Source organism: Armigeres subalbatus, chromosome 2 (assembly GCF_024139115.2).
Source record: "Armigeres subalbatus isolate Guangzhou_Male chromosome 2, GZ_Asu_2, whole genome shotgun sequence".
Classification (NCBI taxonomy): Eukaryota; Metazoa; Arthropoda; class Insecta; order Diptera; family Culicidae; genus Armigeres; species Armigeres subalbatus.
In genome coordinates, this window is record NC_085140.1 from 224,298,729 (window position 1) to 224,318,717 (window position 19,989).

The following is a 19,989-nucleotide window of genomic DNA, read 5'->3' on the forward strand; positions in this document are numbered from 1 at the left end:
CTACGGAGGGCCCCTCCGGTAATACATCCAGGAATTTCCCCGGAAATACCTTCAGGAATTTCTCCGGAAGTTCCTCTAGGAATTCCTCAGGAAGTTCTTCTTGAAAATCCTCCGTAAGTTCCATCAGGAATTCTTCGGTAAGTTCCTTCAGCGGTTATTCCGTAAATGGTACTTTACACTTCAAGAAAATTTTCTGCCAGATTTTGGTCCCCATGAATTTAAAATGGGGCCGGGATTTCGATTTTCCGTGTCGAAATCCCGAAAGCATCGCATATGCAAAAATGCATAGGGAAAAATTCCGCGAACCAAATTCCCAAGGTGTGAGGCTGCCTTAAGTTCCTCCAGGAATTCCGCCGCATATTTCTCCGCGAATTCTTTCAGATGTTCCTCCAGGATATTTTCTGAATCGCCCCTAGGAATTCCTCCGGAACTTCGGAAGTTCCTCCAGGAAATCCTTCGGAAGTTCCTCCATGCAATCTTCCGGAAATTCCTCCATGAAATCCTCCGGAAGTTCCTCCAGGAATTCCTACGGAAGTCCCTCCAGGTATTCTCCCGGGAGAAATTCCTAAAGGAACTTTCGGAGGAATTCCTAGAGGAACTTCCGGAGGAATTCCTGGAAAACTTCCGGAGGAATTCCTGGAGGAATTCTTAGAGGAATTCCTGGAGAAACTTCCGGAGGAATTCCTGGAGGAACTTCCTGAGGAATTCTTGGAGGAACTTCCGGAGAAATTTTTGGAGGAACTTCCGGAGGAAATCTTGGAGGAACTTCCGGAGGAACTTCCGGAGGAATTCCTGGAGGAACTTCCGAAGCAATTGTTGGAGGAACTTCCGGAGGAATTCCTGGAGGATTTTCCGGAGGAATTCTTGGAGGAATTCCTGGAGGAACTTCCGGAGGAATTCCTGGAGGAACTTCCGGAGGAATTCCTGGAGGAACTTCCGGAGAAATTCGTGGAGGAACTTCCGGAGGAATTCCTGGAGGAACTTCCGGAGGAATTCCTGGAGGAACTTCCGGAGGAATTCCTGGAGGAACTTCCGGAGGAATTCCTGGAGGAACTTCCGGAGGAATTCCTGGAGGAACTTCCGGAGGAATTCCTGGAGGAATTCCTGGAGGATTTTCCGGAGGAATTCTTGGAGGAATTCCTGGAGTAACTTCCGGAGAAATTCGTGGAGGAACTTCCGGAGGAATTCCTGGAGGAACTTCCGGAGGAATTCCTGGAGGAACTTCCGGAGGAATTCCTGGAGGAACTTCTGGCGGATTTCCTGGAGGAACTTCCGGAGGAATTCCTGGAGGAACTTCCGGAGGAATTCCTGGAGGAACTTCCGGAGGAATTCCTGGAGGAACTTCCGGAGGAATTCCTGGAGGAACTTCCGGAGGAATTCCTGGAGGAACTTCCGGAGGAATTCCTGGAGGAACTTCCGGAGGAATTCCTGGAGGAACTTCCGGAGAAATTCCTGGAGGAACTTCCGGAGGAATTCCTGGAGGAACTTCCGGAGGAATTCCTGGAGGAACTTCCGGAGGAATTCCTGGAGGAACTTCCGGAGGAATTCCTGGAGGAACTTCCGGAGGAATTCCTGGAGGAACTTCCGGAGGAATTCCTGGAGGAACTTCCGGAGGAATTCCTGGAGGAACTTCCGGAGGAATTCCTGGAGGAACTTCCGGAGGAATTCCTGGAGGAACTTCGGAGGAATTCCTGGAGGAACTTCCGAGGAATTCCTGGAGGAACTTCCGGAGGAATTCCTGGAGGAACTTCCGGAGGAATTCCTGGAGGAACTTCCGGAGGAATTCCTGGAGGAACTTCCGGAGGAATTCCTGGAGGAACTTCCGGAGGAATTCCTGGAGGAACTTCCGGAGGAATTCCTGGAGGAACTTCCGGAGGAATTCCTGGAGGAACTTCCGGAGGAATTCCTGGAGGAACTTACGGAGGAATTCCTGGAGGAACTTACGGAGGAATTCCTGGAGGAACTTCTGGAGGAATTCCTGGAGGAACTTCCGTAGGAATTTCTGGAGGAACTTCCGGAGGAATTTCTGGAGGAACTTCCGGAGGAATTCCTGGAGGAACTTCCGGAGGAATTCCTGGAAGAACTTCCGGAGGAATTCCTGGAGGAACTTCCGGAGGAATTCCTGGAGGAACTTCCGGAGGAATTCCTGGATGAACTTCCGGAGGAATTCCTGGAGGAACTTCTGGAGGAATTCCTGGAGGATCTTCCGGAGGAATTCCTGGAGGAACAAAGACAAAGTATATGCTTGTGGGCGGAACCCGCCTGGGAAGCAGTGTTACGATAGACGGAGATACCTTCGAGGTTGTCGAGGAATTCGTCTACCTCGGATCCTTGCTAACGGCTGACAACAACGTCAGTCGTGAAATACGAAGGCGCATCATCTGTGGAAGTCGGGCCTACTACGGGCTCCAGAAGGACTGCGGTCGAAAAAGATTCGCCACCGCACCAAATGTGTCATGTACAAGACGCTTATAAGACCGGTTGTCCTCTACGGACATGAAACATGGACAATGCTCGAGAAGGACTTGCAAGCACTCGGAGTATTCGAGAGACGGGTGCTTGGGACCATCTTTGGCGGTGATCAAGAAGACGGTGTATGGCGGCGAAGAATGAACCATGAGCTCGCCCAACTCGACGGCGAACCCAGTATCCAGAAGGTAGCTAAAGCCGGAAGGGTACGATGGGCAGGGCATGTTGCAAGTATGCCGGACAGCAACCCTGCAAAGATGGTGTTTGCTTCCGATCCGGTAGGTACGAGACGGCGTGGAGCGCAGCGAGCGAGATGGGTGCAGACCGACTTGGCAAGCGTGGGGCGTATTCGAGGATGGAGAGATGCGGCCTCGAACCGTGTATTGTGGCGTCAAATTGTTGATTCAGTGTTATCTGTTTAGATGTAAAATAAATAAATGAATGAACATGCTTGTGAGCGGAACAGGGCCCGCCTGGGAAGCAGTGTTACGATAAACGGTGATACCTTCGAGGTGGTCGAGGAATTCGTCTACCTAGGATCCTTGCTAACGGCTGATAACAATGTTAGTCCTGAAATACAAAGGCACATCATCTGTGGAAGTCGGGCCTACTACGGGCTCCAAAAGAAACTGCGGTCAAAAAAGATACGCCACCGCATCAAATGTGTCATGTACAAGACGCTGATAAGACCCATGGAGAACAGACGCTCAGTAAGATTTGCACAATTCAATCAGTAACGCAATTCATTTTGCTCCTTTCATAAAGAACGGACGGAAGAGAAACGAAAGCTAATAGTAAGCCTATCATTAAGTAATTAATTTTTATTAAAATTAACAGCTTTGTTTATTGTACAATTCAATCCTAAACATGATCTATTGATTTCCTATTAGATTTCTAAAAACATTAAATGTATTTTTTGAGCTTCGTGTGTTTTCTGATTCCAATAACAAAACTGAATACGCGCTGGATTAAATAATCCGGAAGTTTGCTTATGGATCCATTATCCAATTGATAATGGTAGCATAAACAGGCTGGGATTATTGTAAGCACAAGTGACCTCGGACTGGTCATAAAATACCAAGCAGTCTGAAATAGGTCGCTTGAGCTTCAATAGAGCTAGCACCCGGATTAAATCTGATTGTGTAAAACAAACAACTTTCTTCCGTAACATCACTGCCAGCCAGTGGGGGTTAATTTGTACACACACACACACTCATTGTAATTGGGTTCCCATTATGGCTGCCATCGAATCCTACTGGAGTAGTCGCATTTAATGATTCCATGGTTATCTTTGCATGCCTTACGGCAAGCAGGGAGGCCATGCAAGGGTTGACACTTACGTGTTCAGAGCTAGATCAGCGCGAGTCATGAAAGGACATCTGAGGTTACTCCCACCCAGTAGGCAAAGCTTGGTGGCATGATTGGACAGCGTGCTTCAAGGCAAACTACGGCTTCAGGTGTATTGATCCTGATATGCCAATTGGCACTCCTTGGGCTCCGGTGCGCTTTGAGCGGCACACGATCGCTTTGATAGGGATAGCTGCCAAGCCCCATTTCATCCTAGGCAGGCGCCCCAACTCGTAGAGGCCGCGGATATAGTCCCTGCTGCACCAAAAAGAAAGATGATGTCAGTATGTGCGTGTTTGTATGTATGTGTGGGCGCAAACCACGTACAAAATTATCACCTATTTTTAAGCACTTGTCCCTAACCAATCAGTTCGCAAAAAAATTGCATTCGACGGCAAAACTTATTATGAATATAAATTTGAGAAACACTGTGCTACCGCTGCTGTCGCGTTTTTTCTAAAGCTATTTTTTGCAGTTCTTGCGCTTTTTAGTGAAAGTTAAAATTGTCAATTGTCCAGTACATTTCGGAATCATCGTATAATCATCGTCCGGTGACATATTCCACTCGCGAGTGTAATCACGGAAGAAAACCCAAAAAACAATCAACGGAATTTCGGATTGTTTGCGTTTACCCGTCGTCCATTCGTCATTTTATTTATTCAACCCTCGCGCCGTCTTCCGTCCATTCTGTGAAGCTGCGGCAGCTTGTTTACAAACAACCGCAATCGCAATGACGAAAAAGTGCGACGGTGATCCGTGCTTCGGCGCATCCGCTCGAGGCGGCAAAGTGGAATGTATGAAATGCCATAAGCAATTCCACCTGAAGTGCGTCAGTCTGACCGGCAATCAGTACAAGGCAGTACGTGATTGCCCCGGAGCTCTTTGGTTCTGTATGGTATGCCGTACCAGTGTTATCACGGCTGATATCCGTACAGATGGCCCCAACGACTGCTATGCACTTATTCTCCAACGTATCACATCAGTTCTCAAACTTGTCGGTGCTCAGATTGATGTTTCCCGCTCAATCTGCCGTGTCATCAGCTCATCCTTTGCTCGGCCCAGCCACTATAATCCTCCCGCCCGGCCTGCCGCCGGTAACTCGACTAATTTCCATGATGAGCTCGATAGAATGCAGTTCGAATTCACCGAAGTTTTCAACTCATTTATCAACAACGCTTCCCCATCGACCGCTAATGGTAAATTTCGTACATTACAAGCAAGATCAATTGCGATCAAAATTTGATCAACTGCCACGAGACTGGTGCGAGACAGTCGTGACGAAAATACGCCACTAACTTTCGTATCATTCAAAATCAAAGTTCCTGCTGCAGCAGAAACTACAGATCCCAACTTTTGGCCCACTGGTGTTTCAATTAAGCCATTTTTCATGCGAAGCAATCAATTTTTTTATCAGCACGCCGCAACAGATTTGCCATTCAAAACACTCCCTCTCCGCGCCAACGTGCAGCCACTCAAATCGATCGTCCGCACCGCCAGCAACAGATGACATCACTTGCACACCCTCGATCACAATCAAACCAATCAACAATGTTCGGTACCGACGACCGCCGCGGTACGACCTAGAGCGACTGAAGCAACCTGATGTCGCCACTGCAAACGCGCTGCATCTCGAGTCAGCGTTGCCGGAAGAGGGTGAGCTCGATGGGGCCCCTCATGAGGATTGCTGGAATACAGTCAAAGCAGCCATTAACGACGCAGCGGAGAACAACGTCGGGTATATGGGTCGAAGTCGACGGAACGATTGGTTCGACAAAAAGTGCAGACAGATTCTGGAGGAGAAGGACGCAGCGCGCGCGGTCGCGCTGCAGCAAGGTACCCGGCAGAACGTGGAACGTTATAGACGGAAGCGGAGACAGCAGACCCGCCTTTTTCAGGAGAAGAAACGCCGCCTGGAAGAAGCGGAGTGCGAGGAGATGGAACAGCTGTGCCGTTCTCAAGATACACACAAGTTCTATCAGAAGCTCAACGCATCCCGCAAAGGCTTCGTGCCGCGAACCGAAATGTGCCGGGATAAGGATGGGAGCATCTTGACGGACGAACGTGTGGTGATCGAAAGGTGGAAGCAGCACTACGAGGAACATCTGAATGGCGCTGAGAGTACAGGCAGTGAAAGTCAAAGCAGCGGAGGAGATGACTACGTCAGTTCAGCGGACGATGGAAGCCAACCAGCCCCCACCTTGAGGGAAGTTAAGGATGCCATTCAACAGCTAAAGACCAATAAAGCAGCTGGTAAGGATGGTATCGGAGCTGAGCTCATCAAGATGGCCCCGGAAAAGCTGGCCACATGCCTGCACAAACTGATAGTCAGAAGCTGGGAAACCGAACAGCTATCGGAGGAGTTGAAGGAAGGGGTTATATGCCCCATCTACAAGAAAGGCGACAAACTGGAGTGTGAGAACTTTCGAGCGATCACCATCCTTAATGCCACCTACAAAGTGATATCCCAAATCATCTTCCGACGTCTGTCACCATTAGTGAACGAGTTCGTGGGAAGTTATCAAGCCGGATACGTTGACGGCCGCTCGACAACGGACCAGATCTTTACTGTACGGCAAATCCTTCAAAAATGCCGTGAATACCAGGTCCCAACGCACCATCTGTTCGTTGATTTCAAGGCGGCATATGACAGTACAGACCGCGTAGAGCTATGGAAAATTATGGACGAGAACAGCTTCCCTGGGAAGCTTACCAGACTGATCAAAGCAACGGTGGATGGTGTGCAAAACTGTGTGAAGATTTCGGGCGAACACTCCAGTTCGTTCGAATCGCGCCGGGGACTAAGACAAGGTGATGGACTTTCGTGCCTGTAGTTCAACATTGCGCTAAAAAAGGGTGCTTGGTGGCCTTGTGTCACTGCTTCTGCCTCATAAGCAGGAGATTAAGGGTTTGATCCCTGGCCCTTTTCAATTTCCTATTAGATAATTTCATTAATCATATAACTCAATCTCTTTGCAAATCAAATTCTCATTGCTAGCAAGTATGATTCTAAATATAGAATTGTTATAAAAAGCTGCCTGTTACTTAGTAGCAGTAAATAAAATGTAAAAATAGATTGGTATTCATTTGTACCCGCATACGAATGCTATATACGGTCGCTATGCTCGTGCAGGCCTCATACAAGTAAGAATGTTTGAGGTTGATGTGCGGGTAGCGATGGTGTGGTAGACGTGTGCGTGGTATTAGAATCCAATAGCATTCAAATTCTAATTGTAAAAAATGAATCCCATTAGAATTCACTTTAATACTTTCTCATTACTCTAGTACTTCTAATTCTCATTCATATATTCCTATCCCATAGATCGCATCACTTACCAAAGTGAATCCAGATAATATATCCCTTCATACTAACACAATATCCTATCCTAAGACTATCGTGGAGATGCAGAGGTATACTCGGTCTCTAGTAGCAACGAGAGTTGAACTAATAATCCTTCCTTCCCTTGATGACCGTAAGGACGTGGCCGGCGCCGTAATTGACTTAGTAAAATGCATTGAATTTCCGAAATTTGCACATTGAGAATGATAGCTAAACCCAAGCTCCATTCAATTGGTTCCCTGTGCAATTTCGCAAGTTCTAGTCAATCACGGAGTAGCAACTACGAATTGTACGGTTATCCTGCTCATGCTGCTCATGCTCATGTAGTTCAACATTGCGCTAGAAGGTGTTATGCGGAGAGCCGGGTGTAAAAGCCGGGGTACGATTTTCAACAGATCCAGTCAATTTATTTGCTTCGCGGATGACATGAACATTGTCGGCCGAACATTTGCAAAGGTGGCAGAACTGTACACCCGCCTGAAACGTGAAGCAACAAAAGTTGGACTGGTGGTGAATACGTCAAAGACAAAGTACATGCTTGTAGGCGGAACCGAGCGCGACAGGGCCCGCCTGGGAAGCAGTGTTACGATAGACGGGGATACCTTCGAGGTGGTCGAGGAATTCGTCTACCTCGGATCCTTGCTAACGGCTGACAACAACGTTAGTCGTGAAATACGAAGGCGCATCATCTGTGGAAGTCGGGCCTACTACGGGCTCCAGAAGAAACTGCGGTCGAAAAAGATTCGCCACCGCACCAAATGTGTCATGTACAAGACGCTTATAAGACCGGTTGTCCTCTACGGACATGAAACATGGACAATGCTCGAGGAGGACTTGCAAGCACTCGGAGTATTCGAGAGACGGGTGCTTAGGACCATCTTTGGCTGTGTGCAAGAAGACGGTGTGTGGCGGCGAAGAATGAACCATGAGCTCGCCCAACTCTACGGCGAACCCAGTAGCTAAAGCCGGACGGGTACGATGGACAGGACATGTTGCAAGAATGCCGGACAGCAACCCTGCAAAGATGGTGTTCGCTTCCGATCCGGCAGGTGCGAGACGGCGTGGAGCGCAGCGAGCGAGATGGGCAGACCAGGTGCAAACTGACTTGGCGAGCGTGGGGCGTATCCGAGGATGGAGAGATGCGGCCTCGAACCGTGTATTGTGGCGTCAAATTGTAGATTCAGTGTAATCTGTTTAGATGTAAATTAAATAAATGAAATGAAAATGAAGCTGTGAGTTTCCATTCACACACTCTTTTTATCTGTGTTATTTACATTCCTCCGGTACGCACACAAGATCCAAACTTGATTGATCAGCACATAAGTTTGCTCAATTGGATCACCAATGAAATGAGTATCAGGGATAGCTTATTGATAATTGGCGATTACAACCTACCCAACATTAAATGGGAACCAAGCAAATCCAATTTCTTCTATTCCGATGCTACACAATCTTCTATCAGCTCTACTGTCGCTAGGCTTATCGATGGTTATAGCTTGGCGTGTATCCCAGTTGAATTTTGTACATAACAATATTGGTCGGATGCTTGATCTTTGTTACGGTAGCATTGATGGATATGTAGACTTTTCATTGATCGAAGCATCTTCACCACTAGTAAAATCTTCGATTCACCATCCTGCGCTGCTGGTCGAAGTAAGCGATGTCTCACAATATGTGTTTTCGGATCCCTTTGAAGCTGTTTACTACGACTTCAAGAGTGGCAACTACACGTAAAAAAAAATTAATGTTGTTTATTATTAATATTTCTAATACTTTTTTGCCAAAGCAGGCGCTTAATGACATGTATAAGAAAAAACTTATACATCGCATTAGTCACATACATTCGGAAACTACTTTTTATTAACTTATGAATGTTATTAGCTTTTTGATATGGGAACATTCATTGGGTGGCATAATGAAGAGTATAAGTATTTTCGAATGTTTTTTTGCCATAACATATAAGGTTATTTTTTTACGTGTATATGGATATGAATGCATTCCTCTCCAGCGTTAATTGGAATGAGCACATCGATCAGGATCTCAATTCATCAGTGACCCGTTTCTCCAATATCGTATTATATGCAATAGATCAATTCATTCCAAAACGTTCCAGTAAATCGCCGCCTAATTCACCATGGGGAAACAACGGTCTGCTTTACGTAAATACTCGAAATATAAAAGCCGCCAGTGCAAACTCAACTATAACTCAATCAACGCTCGCTACAAGCGCTTGAAAAAAAAACTGTACATCGCTCATCAACGAAACGTGCAAGTAAAACTGCGCCACTATCCCAAAGGATTCTGGAACTACGTCAACCAACAACGAAAGGAATCTGGTCTTCCCACTGTCATGACCAATGAGAATATCGAATGTTCATCGACAGAAGACATTTGTAATTTATTTCAACAGCAATTCTCGAATGTGTTCACCGACGATTCCCTGGAATTACACCAAATCAATGAAGCCGCTAACAACGTGCCTGTTCGTCCCCAAGTTGGAAACCACCCAATCGTCGATGCAGACACAGTAGCTGATATTTGCTGTACCGTAAAAGCTTCGACTAGTTGTGGACCAGATGGAATTCCTGCGTACGTCTTGAAGATTTATTCTAATAGTCTATCCGTACCTCTAGCCAGTCTCTTCAACGTATCGCTTCAAGTCGGAACGTTTCCGGAGCAATGGAAAAAATCTTACCTATTCCCGGTCTTTAAAAAGGAAATTAGCGTGATGTCAGTAATCACCGTGGTATAGCCGCACTTTGCGCCACTTCAAAGCTGTTTGAGAAAGTAGTCTATAAGTTCTTATTTCACAATTGTCAAGATTTCATCTCCGAGCATCAACACGGTTTTATGCCAAGGCGTTCAACGAATACGAATCTGACTCTCTACACGTCATTCATCGCCCAATCTTTGCAGAAAAGATATCAAGTTGACTCTATCTACACTGATTTTTCGGCTGCCTTCGATAAGATCAATCACAGGATTACAATTGCACAGTTTGAACGCCTAGGTTATTCCGGACCCTTTCTGTTATGGCTTGAATCCTATCTAACTGGTCAGGAAATGGCCATCATCATTGGAGACTCAACCTCGCAATACTTTGGTGTTACGTCAGGTGTGCCACAAGGTAGTCACTTAGGACCTCTGATATTTCTAGTGTATCTGAATGATGTGAATCTTGTGCTCGAATCCTTCAAGCTTTCTTTTGCCAATGATTTCAAATTATACTGGACTATTAATGATGATCAGGATGCTCTGTTTCTACAACGTCAACTCAACATTTTCGTCAAATGGTGCGAGATCAAAAGCATGGTCCTCAACGCCAATAAATGCTCTGTAATTTCATTTTCCCGCAAGCGCTCTACTATTGACTTTTGTTAGAAAATCGGATCTACAGCTATTAGACGAGAATCTGTTGTTGTGGATCTAGGCGTTTTATTAGACTCCAAATACCACATAGCCTTTACGAAAGCGTCGAAAACACTTGGATTTATTTTCCGCATTGTGAAGCACTTCGATAACATTCAATGTCTAAAATCGCTCTACTGCGCGTTGGTGAGGTCATTACTAGAATATTCATTAGTTGTATGGGCTCCTTTCTACCAAAACAGCACAAAACGAATCGAAGCAAATCAGCGAAAATTCGTTCGTTTTGCTCTACGCCGTCTTCCTTGGAATGATCCAAAAAACTTACCAAGTTATGAAGCACGCTGCCGATTTATTGGTTTAGATCTGTTAAGTGAGCGTCGTGACATTTCCAAGGCGCTGTTCACTCCAGATCTCCTGCAATCTAGAATTGATTGCCCGGCCTTGCTCTCTCAATTGAACTTTAACATCCCCTTTCGTCCACTTCGGTCAACACCTTTCATTTTCTTGAGAGGTGCTCGCACAAACTATGCGCAAAATGAGCCATTCACTAGTATGTGTCGCATCTTCAATCGCTGATAGCTTTTCGTATCATTTCACTCCAAAAACGAAGGAATCCGGAAACCCGTATTGTTATATACCAATCGACTCAGCTCGACGAACTGAGCAAATGTAAGTCTGTCCGTGTGTGTGTGTGTTTCTTTTTTTGTAGAAGGATGAAGACAAATCTTCAAACAGACAACTGAAATTATCACTCAAGGATTGGGGTTGACGAAACGCCGGACCCACTAAACTCACCCAAGCAACAGAAGGTTACTTGAGTTACCTCTCTTATAATGCCCTGGTCCCTCCGGGACCTTTTGTTCTTCTTCATTGGCATTACATCCCCCACTGGGACATTGCCGCTTCGCAGCTTAGTGTTCATTAAGCACTTCCACAGTTATTAACTGCGAGGTTTCTAAGCCATTTCTGCATGCGTATATCATGAGGCTAACACGATGATACTTTTATGCCCAGGGGAGTCGAGACAATTTCCAATCCGAAAATTGTCTAGACCGGCACCGGGAATCGAATCCAGCCATCCTTAGCATGGTCTTGCTTTGTAGCCACGCATCTTACCGCACGACTAAGAAAGAAGGGCCTCCCTCCGGGACTGGATGTCAATACTTCGGAAAGGGGTTGTGCTCATGCACTTCAATTTTTACAGCCTATAGCAAGCATTGCTAGTTCGCTGCATTCTCCTCATAACTACTGATGACTGTATCACTGCGCATCTCCACCACGACAAGTTTTGCATTTGGCGCTCGTACAATTGCTCACACTTCTTGATTACGACATGGCTCTTCCGATACGGATACATCGATTATCAGGCATACCGATTGAGTGCCGATTCCGGTCCAGTGATTCCGGTTGAAGGATGGCTTCCGGTTCACTGGCGCACCGACGGCTCCGAACCGGTTGTTTTCTCACGATCGGCTACTACTCATCACAATCGCTCACTGCCCAGTGCCCTTTGGTCATCGCGCCATTTCCGCTGCAACGGCAGCATGATCTGCGTTACTACTTTGTTCACCACGTTCCACGTATTATCATCTTCACACATTTCCTGAACGATGTTATCGAATGTTACCGCACATCCATTTCTCCACTATTTCTATGGCCTCCATAGCACGTACTTCCACTTCATCTACCTGTTTCTCCGATTACCAAAAGCACCACGTCGTCCAAAAACCCAACTATCTGCATGCTTCTTGGTAGTCTAAGCTGTAATAACCCGTCGTATATCGCATTCCACAACGTCGGTCCCAGGATGGAACCTTGTGGAACACCACTGCCCATGATCACATAGTTGACGTATAAGCCAAAATGACCAAAACTCACTTTTTTGCGGATATGGATTCTTCGTATGGTTATACATATGCTCCATGAAAAAATACTTACGTTTTGTTCGGAAACATTCGAGTTATGGCGATAATTGTTTTTGGAAAAATGGTCATTTGATCGCATAAGTTGACGTACCTCCATTACCTGCTGCAATATGAAGCAAAAAACTGCCTCATATTTTATCGACATTCACAATCCACTAGTTAAGCACAACATAGGTTTTCGTTTTACTTTGTCGTATTTCAGGACTACTTCATGATTCGGGCGTAACTGGTTTTGCATATTAATGTGCAAGTTCCTGCTAAAGCAAGCATTTCTTTTAAAAACCACGGTATAATCCGACAAAATAAGCTTTCATCTATCGAGGTGTAGTTCTGGAGAAAAACGTTTAGATTCTTTTTATTAGATTCTAATTAGATTAGATTCTTTTGATTCTTTTGAATCAAAAAAATAATGTTTGTTTGCTAAATATTGTCGCGAAAAGTTTTGATTTAAGACAATCGCGATTCAAAAGAAAGTCTAATATAAAAGAAGCATGAAAATCCATTAATTATGTAACGCAATAAATAACCATTTGTGTCACACTATATGTCATATTTTTTTAGAAGCATATCAAAATTTTGTATGGGAAATCACGCTTATCTTTCCTTCTTTAAAGTGTAGTAGTTTATGGGTATTTTCTAAAAGTGCATATTAAAACCAAAATCTAGCATCATTTTTTGCGTGGCAGGAGAGATCTGCGACTGAGGACTTAAACCATAAGAATTAGTGCGTGTTGAATGGCTTTTGATTTGTACCCAGCTTTATAATATTGGTATGTATATTTCGAGCACATTTACCGAGAAGAATCCTAATATATTAAACGACTGTTGTTTTTAGTTTTTACAGTTGCAATGCAATACTTATTCATTACCTTACCCGGACAGAACTGAATTATTAAACATGATATGGACTTTGGTGTAAGATTTAAAGATCAGGCAAAAATATAAATAAAAAATGCACCGAAGTGTTATTTAAATATCAAGATGTGTTAAGGATAAAAACAAACTAATAGCTCGAGATATTAATAACTTCTTCCAAATACCATTAACTGATAACCTCATGATATTTCAGAACAAATATGGATATTGCCGTCTGATCTTGTGCTTTTATATCCTACATATAAATCAGGCCCATATCTCATTTTGCAATCTAATCACGATTTATTTACTTTTTAGTCATCGTCTACTCGGGTATTTTGCACCAATTGCTATGGTTGGGGATATGCATGTTTAGTTTAACGGTAAAAATGAAACAAGCCTTTTTGCCTTTTTCGTACAACAAAGTTGTATCGAAAGGCTATCATTTCACTCCGAAAGCGAACTTTTTATAGAAAGCTCGTAGGCCCATAGTGTAATGTTATAGCTCGACGAACTGAGCTAATGTTTGTCCGTGTCTGTGTTTGTGTGTGCGTGTGTGTTGCATTCGAAAGGTAGTAAAGTCTTGTTGATCGCTATTGAATTTGATAACGATCGGTTATTGCGTTCAAGAGTTAGAAACAAAATGGTGAACCAAACTGTTAGCACCAGAATGAGGAGCTCTACCCTAGTCGACGCAACCACATGCCATCGACTGCCTTTCCCGCTCCATAGCGACGATAGCCAACAAAGTTGTTACGTAAAAACCCTGTATCTCTCCTTATAGCACGATTTAATTTTATTGTGAGCCTTCTGCCCTTTGTTCACCTAGTTATATATATATCCCCATGAGCTGAAAGCAAATACAGTAGTAGTATAACCTGAATTATTGAAAACCACACGCGTTTTTCAGTCTTTCCCACATCTCGAAATCTCCCCGGTTAATGTCCGCACCGTGAATAGTTCCGCGCTTTTTTGGGGACCTCGCTGTAACATATGGTCCTTCTTGTCCGGATCGCGAATAGTTCGCCGCGAACCGTGCCTTCTGTGACCGCTAGTGCCCGTGAATTGGCCCTGTCGCCGCCGTAAATCGGCCTCGAGTGCTTCTGCCGATCGGCTTAGCAGTGCACAGAAACTGAAAGCAGTGTCCCTAACAGTGACTATTTGGATTAATAGTGCGCGAAATCCACCAAGATGGATAAACTCGTCCGCGAACGGAAAGCTCTTGAGCCCCGGTTGAAACGTATTTCGGATGCAGTGGCGAAGATTAAACCAGAAGAGGCTGAAGAAATAGACGTGCAAAGTGAGCTCGATGCGTTGTATGAAGTATGGGCGGCATATTGTGCTGTACATAAGAAGATTTTGGACGTTTGTGATGGTGATGAAGCTTATAATGACGCAGTGCATCGGCAAAGCCAATTCGAAGGGTGCTATATCGCACAGAAGAACCGTTTATTGAAGCTATTGAAAGTGATTAAAGAACGCGAAAACGTGCCGAATCCACTTTCCCCTCCACTTTCCCCTCAGTCATCAAGCAGTTAGCTGACCAGCAAGCGGAATTTCTGCGAATAATGTCTTCCAATATGGCTACCTCGTCTACCTCGTCTACCTCGCCTGCCTCGTCTGCTGTGGTGCCAAACCACGCCGCTTTGCCGCCTCTTTCGGACCTCAAGTTGCCCCGGATGAACATGCCTGTCTTCAGCGGTAATTATCTCGAGTGGCAATCATTTTTCGATCTGTTCGACAGCATGGTAGACCAAAACCCATTGCTGAAGGACAGTCAGAAATTGTACTACCTCAAAACCAACCTAGCGGGAGAGGCTGCTTCTTTGGTTTCGCATCTGAAAATCGAAGATGCCAACTACCGATTGGCTCTAGAGAAGCTGAAATCGAGGTACGACAAGCCTCGAGAGATTGCCAATCGCTGACATCGCCCTCGTCACATGGATTGCGATCACTTCATGATGTGTCAGATGAGGTTATTCGGGCACTGAAAGCAATGAATAAAGAAGACCGCGACACTTGGCTCTTGTTCATATTAAGTGAAAAGGTGGACCCGGACACCAAACAATTGTGGTGTCAGAAAATGGCGGAAATGGATGAAGTCAACATCAATCTGCCGTGCTTCTTGAAGTTCATCGAGTCTCGCAGCTTTGCTCTCCAGTCAGCCCAGACATCCCGACCGAAGGCAAGTGTTCCCTACAAACCACCTTCCAAGGCGCCCCTTCTAATCAGAGGCGCTTCCGCATTCGTCGCCACGAATTCGTCGTTTTGCGATGTGTGCCATAAACAGAACCATCAACTCTACCAATGTGGTAAGTTTCTCCACATGAACCAAGACGAAAGTCTCGCTGTTGTCAACAGGATGAAAATGTGCAACAAATGCCTACAAGTACATCCTGGTGAAAGTTGCAAATCAGGTACGTGTAGAAAATGCGACTTACCACACCACACTTTGCTGCATCTGGCGTCGTCTCCAGCATCTTCATCAGTCATGGCCCAAGCTAAATTCGAGACCATCAGCACAGTCTTTGATTTCGGCCCTCGACTCACCCTGCCTAGATGCATCCAGTGTTCTTCTGGCAACCGTTTCCATCAATGTAATGGACTACCAGGGACGTCCGCATGCATGCCGTGCTGTTTTAGATTGCGCTTCCCAGCTCAGTTTTATAAGCGAAAGTTTTTGTAGGCAACTCGGCATCAAAACATTCGCAGCAAGTATGGACCTCGAAGGCATTTCTGCTACTCCGGCACACTCCGATAAATGCACCGAAATCACTATTTCGTCGCGCTGCACGAACTATCGCACCTCTGTACCATGCATGGTGTTAGAAAGGATTACCAGAATGCTACCTAGAAAACCAGCAATTTATACCAGGAGCCATACATCTCGCCGATCCGCTCTTCCATCGTCCGGCAAAGGTAGAAATATTACTAGGCATAGAATTATTCTTTCAGCTGCTCGAGCCGGGCAAAATCGCACTCAGTCCCGACGACAGCCTACCAACACTACAAAATACCAAGCTCGGCTGGATAGTGGCTGGTCGTTATCACGAATCTGCCTCACCAGTAAGATATCAAGTATCTACCTGCCTGCTCACCAACACCGATGATGATCTCTCAAATCAGCTGCGCAAATTTTGGGAGATTGAGGAGTATGGCACAGCACCCAAATATTTAACCGACGAAGAGAAACGATGCGAGCAACATTTTTATGATCACACCGTTCGAGATGAGACAGGCAAGTTCGTAGTTCGTCTTCCGTTTCTACGAGACCCCAATCAGCTAGGTGAGTCTAGGCAAATTGCAGAGAAAAGACTTCACCACATAGAAAGAAAGCTAGACCGTAATCCACAGTTAAAGGTAGAGTACCATGCGTTCATTCGTGAATATATTGAGCTCGGCCACATGACACTCGTAAACGATAAAAGCACACCCAACAAATCTGTTTATCTTCCACACCACTGCGTGGTCAAAACTACCAGTACAACTACTAAATGCCGTGTCGTTTTTGACGCTTCGGCCAAGACTACCAGTGGACTCTCTTTAAATGATGTGCTTATGTGTGGCCCGGTCGTTCAAGATTCGTTGGTCAATATTTTGATTCGATTTCGCCTTCCACCCATCGTGCTTGTTAGTGATGCCAAGCAAATGTATCGCATGATATGGTTGAACGAGCTGGATCGTGACTTTTTGAAAATTCTGTGGAGATGGTCGAGAAGACGGATGATATTAGAGAATATCGGTTGAATAAGGTCACTTTTGGGACGAAAAGCGCATCCTTCTTGGCTACAAAGTGCGTGCAGCAGCTTCTCTAATCGCATCGTCCTCAATATCCAGAAGCAGTTGAGAAGGCAGAGAAAGGAATTTATGTCGACGACATCCTGACTGGGGCATCATCTGAAGCCGAAGCAGTGGTTCTACGTGAACAACTCACAGAAATATTCGCTGCAGGAGGATTCCACCTGCGGAAATGGGCTTCGAACAGTGCAACAGTGTTAGAAGAAGTTCCTGATGAAGATCGAGAAGTGAAAATTTCTATAGTGGACAACGGAAGCAGTACCATCAAGGCACTCGGTATGCAATGGCAGCCGTGCAGTGACGAGCTCCACTTCACTTACCAGCTAAACGAGATCCTTCAGCCCACAAAGCGAATAATACTATCGCAAATTGCCAGCTTATTTGACCCCCTCGGCCTTCTCTCTCCTATCATCGTAAAGGCTAAACTGGTAATGCAGCGAATGTGGGAGCTGAAGGTGGCCTGGGATGCAAATCCCCCCGGTGAGTTGATCAACGATTGGCTTATTTTGGTGCAAAAGTTCTCGCTTCTCAATTCGTTTCAGATTCCCCGAAATGTTATCGACATGAGAAACTGGACTCGTCTCTACCTGCACGGCTACTGTGACGCATCCGAGGTTGCAATGGGCGCCTGTGTCTACATTCGAGCCGTGGACGATGATGGCAATACTTCCTCCCATCTACTCTGCGCTAAATCCAAGCTGGCACCTATAGGCAACGGCAAAACAACCACACCTCGGCTGGAGTTATGTGCAGCTGTTATTCTCGCCAGGCTGATCTCCAACGTAAAAGATGCTCTTTCCACTACGACATTCTATGAGATTCGTGCTTTCTCCGATTCGAAAGTTGTACTGGCATGGCTGGCCGGTGGCGCGGCAAGGTGGAAGACCTTCGTCGCTAATCGTGTTGCCGAAATTTCTACACATCTGCCGTCTATCAATTGGTATCACGTCGGCACTCTTCTCAATCCCGCTGATCTGATCTCCCGTGAAGCATTTCCCGAGCAGCTTCAAGAAAATATTCTCTGGTGGCATGGACCGTCATGGGAGCCACTGAATGTGAGTGATGAGTCAGCATCACAAGCCGATCTCGATCCTGGCGAACGGCGTCAAATGGACAGAGAGCAGCGAACCACAACATTAGTGTGTTTGACTGTGTATGAAAACCGATTCTTGGATGACATGATGGCTAGATACTACCCGAGGCTGCAGCTTCTGCTGCGTATCACGGCAAGAATGCTACGTTTCAGGCACCCAGAGTATCGCAGCGCCACTCCACTCTCTCTAGATGAAATTGATTTTGCCTTGGAGAAGTACCTGCCACACACACAACAAAAACATTTTTCGGAGAAATTAGCCGACTACGAAGAGGCCTCAGCGTTGAACGTAGCAGTCCCTTACACCAGCTCAATCCATTTCTGGATAAAAACGGTGTCGTCAGGGTGGGCGGAAGGTTGCAGCTATCTGACTTGACCTACGACAACAAGCATCCGATCTTGCTGCCTCGTCACGCAATATTGACAACGCTCATTCTCCTACACGAGCATCAAGAGCATCTTCACTGCGGCCCTCAGTCGTTATTGGCAATCGTACGAACGCGGTTCTGGATAGTGCGAGGCAGTAGTGCTTCACGTAAAGTGTGTCGGGATTGTACTAAGTGTAATCGAACCCGACCTGTACGATTGACACAACAAATGGGACCGTTGCCAGCAGATAGTTGAAACCACTTCCACCGTTTGTTATAACTGGAGTTGATTATGCCGGCCCGGTAAGCATCATAGGGCGACGAGCTCGCGGAGCAATACCTTCCAAAGGCTACATTGCCCTTTTTGTTTGCTTCGGAACACGAGCAGTGCATATGGAGGCGGTCAGCGATCTCAGTACATCGTCCTTTCTTGCGGCTTTCACAAGATTCACGAGTCGCTACGGAGTACCAAGCAAGATGTATTCGGATAATGCTACAAATCTTCGAGGAGCCGCGAAAATTCTCCGAGAATTATACCACCAGATCGATGCCAACGAGCACAGCGACGAGGTTAGCAGATTCTTCACCGACAAACGAGTGCAATGGCTTTTCATACCCGCTCGCTCTCCACATCATGGCGGGTTGTGGGAGGCTGGTATCAAGGTGGCAAAAGGGTTTCTCAACAAAATCGGAAGTAATTATAATTACACCTCCAAACAACTAAGCACTGTTCTTGCGGAGGTATCTGTTTGTATGAACGCTTGCCGTATTCCTCCGATTTCGGATGATCCCAACGATCCACTAGCACTAACACCTGCACGCTTCTTCATCGGACGTCCTCTAGGTACTCTTCCGGAGGTTAATCTGCTCGAACGGTAGATAAGTTCATTATTGAGATGGAGCTTCATCCAGCGTATTGCCTAGACTTTTCGTGCTCGGTGGCAATCTGAGTATGTGTTGTCACTTCAACGTCTATCGAAATGGCAATCATCATCCCCTGAATGTCATCGAAGGTGATTTTGTGCTCCTCGTCGAAGACAACGAAAAGCCGCAGCTGTGGCCTCTAGGACGTGTTTTGGAACTCTTTCCTGGAAGGACGGACGTGTACGAGTTGTCGCGGTGAAGACAGCCAAGGGTATTTTCCGTCGGGACATCAGGAAGCTTCGACGATTCCCCCTCGACAACGACGAATATGTACCAGGACGAAACGGGTCGGAAATTCCTACTCGTAATTTGGTGGGCGGAATATGTTAGCACCAGAATGAGGAGCTCTACCCTAGTCGACGCAACCACATGCCATCGACTGCCTTTCCCGCTCCATAGCGACGATAGCCAACAAAGTTGTTACGTAAAAACCCTGTATCTCTCCTTATAGCACGATTTAATTTTATTGTGAGCCTTCTGCCCTTTGTTCACCTAGTTATATAT

At 45.9% G+C, this 19,989-nt stretch overlaps 2 protein-coding genes across 6 annotated transcripts in view; both read left to right on the forward strand.

Annotated features, from left to right (window-relative positions):
* LOC134211763 (scavenger receptor class B member 1) overlaps positions 1-19,989 on the forward strand; it is a 305,460-nt gene that overhangs the window by 29,268 nt on the left and 256,203 nt on the right. The gene's annotated exons all lie outside the window — the stretch shown is intronic.
* LOC134215654 (uncharacterized) lies at positions 15,386-19,223 on the forward strand. The gene is made up of 2 exons (XM_062694792.1): positions 15,386-15,614; positions 17,254-19,223. The coding sequence occupies exons 1-2, from the start codon at positions 15,386-15,388 to the stop codon at positions 18,567-18,569; spliced, it is 1,545 nt and encodes a 514-aa protein (XP_062550776.1). The 3' UTR covers positions 18,570-19,223.

What these genes read in the sequence shown, in the direction of transcription:
- LOC134215654 (XM_062694792.1), top strand. Translation starts at nt 15,386, where the DNA reads ATGGCGGAAATGGATGAAGTCAACATCAATCTGCCGTGCTTCTTGAAG. An exon ending in CCATCAACTCTACCAATGTG is followed by an intron (nt 15,615 to 17,253) that starts GTAAGTTTCTCC and finishes TATTCGCTGCAG; the next exon opens with GAGGATTCCACCTGCGGAAA.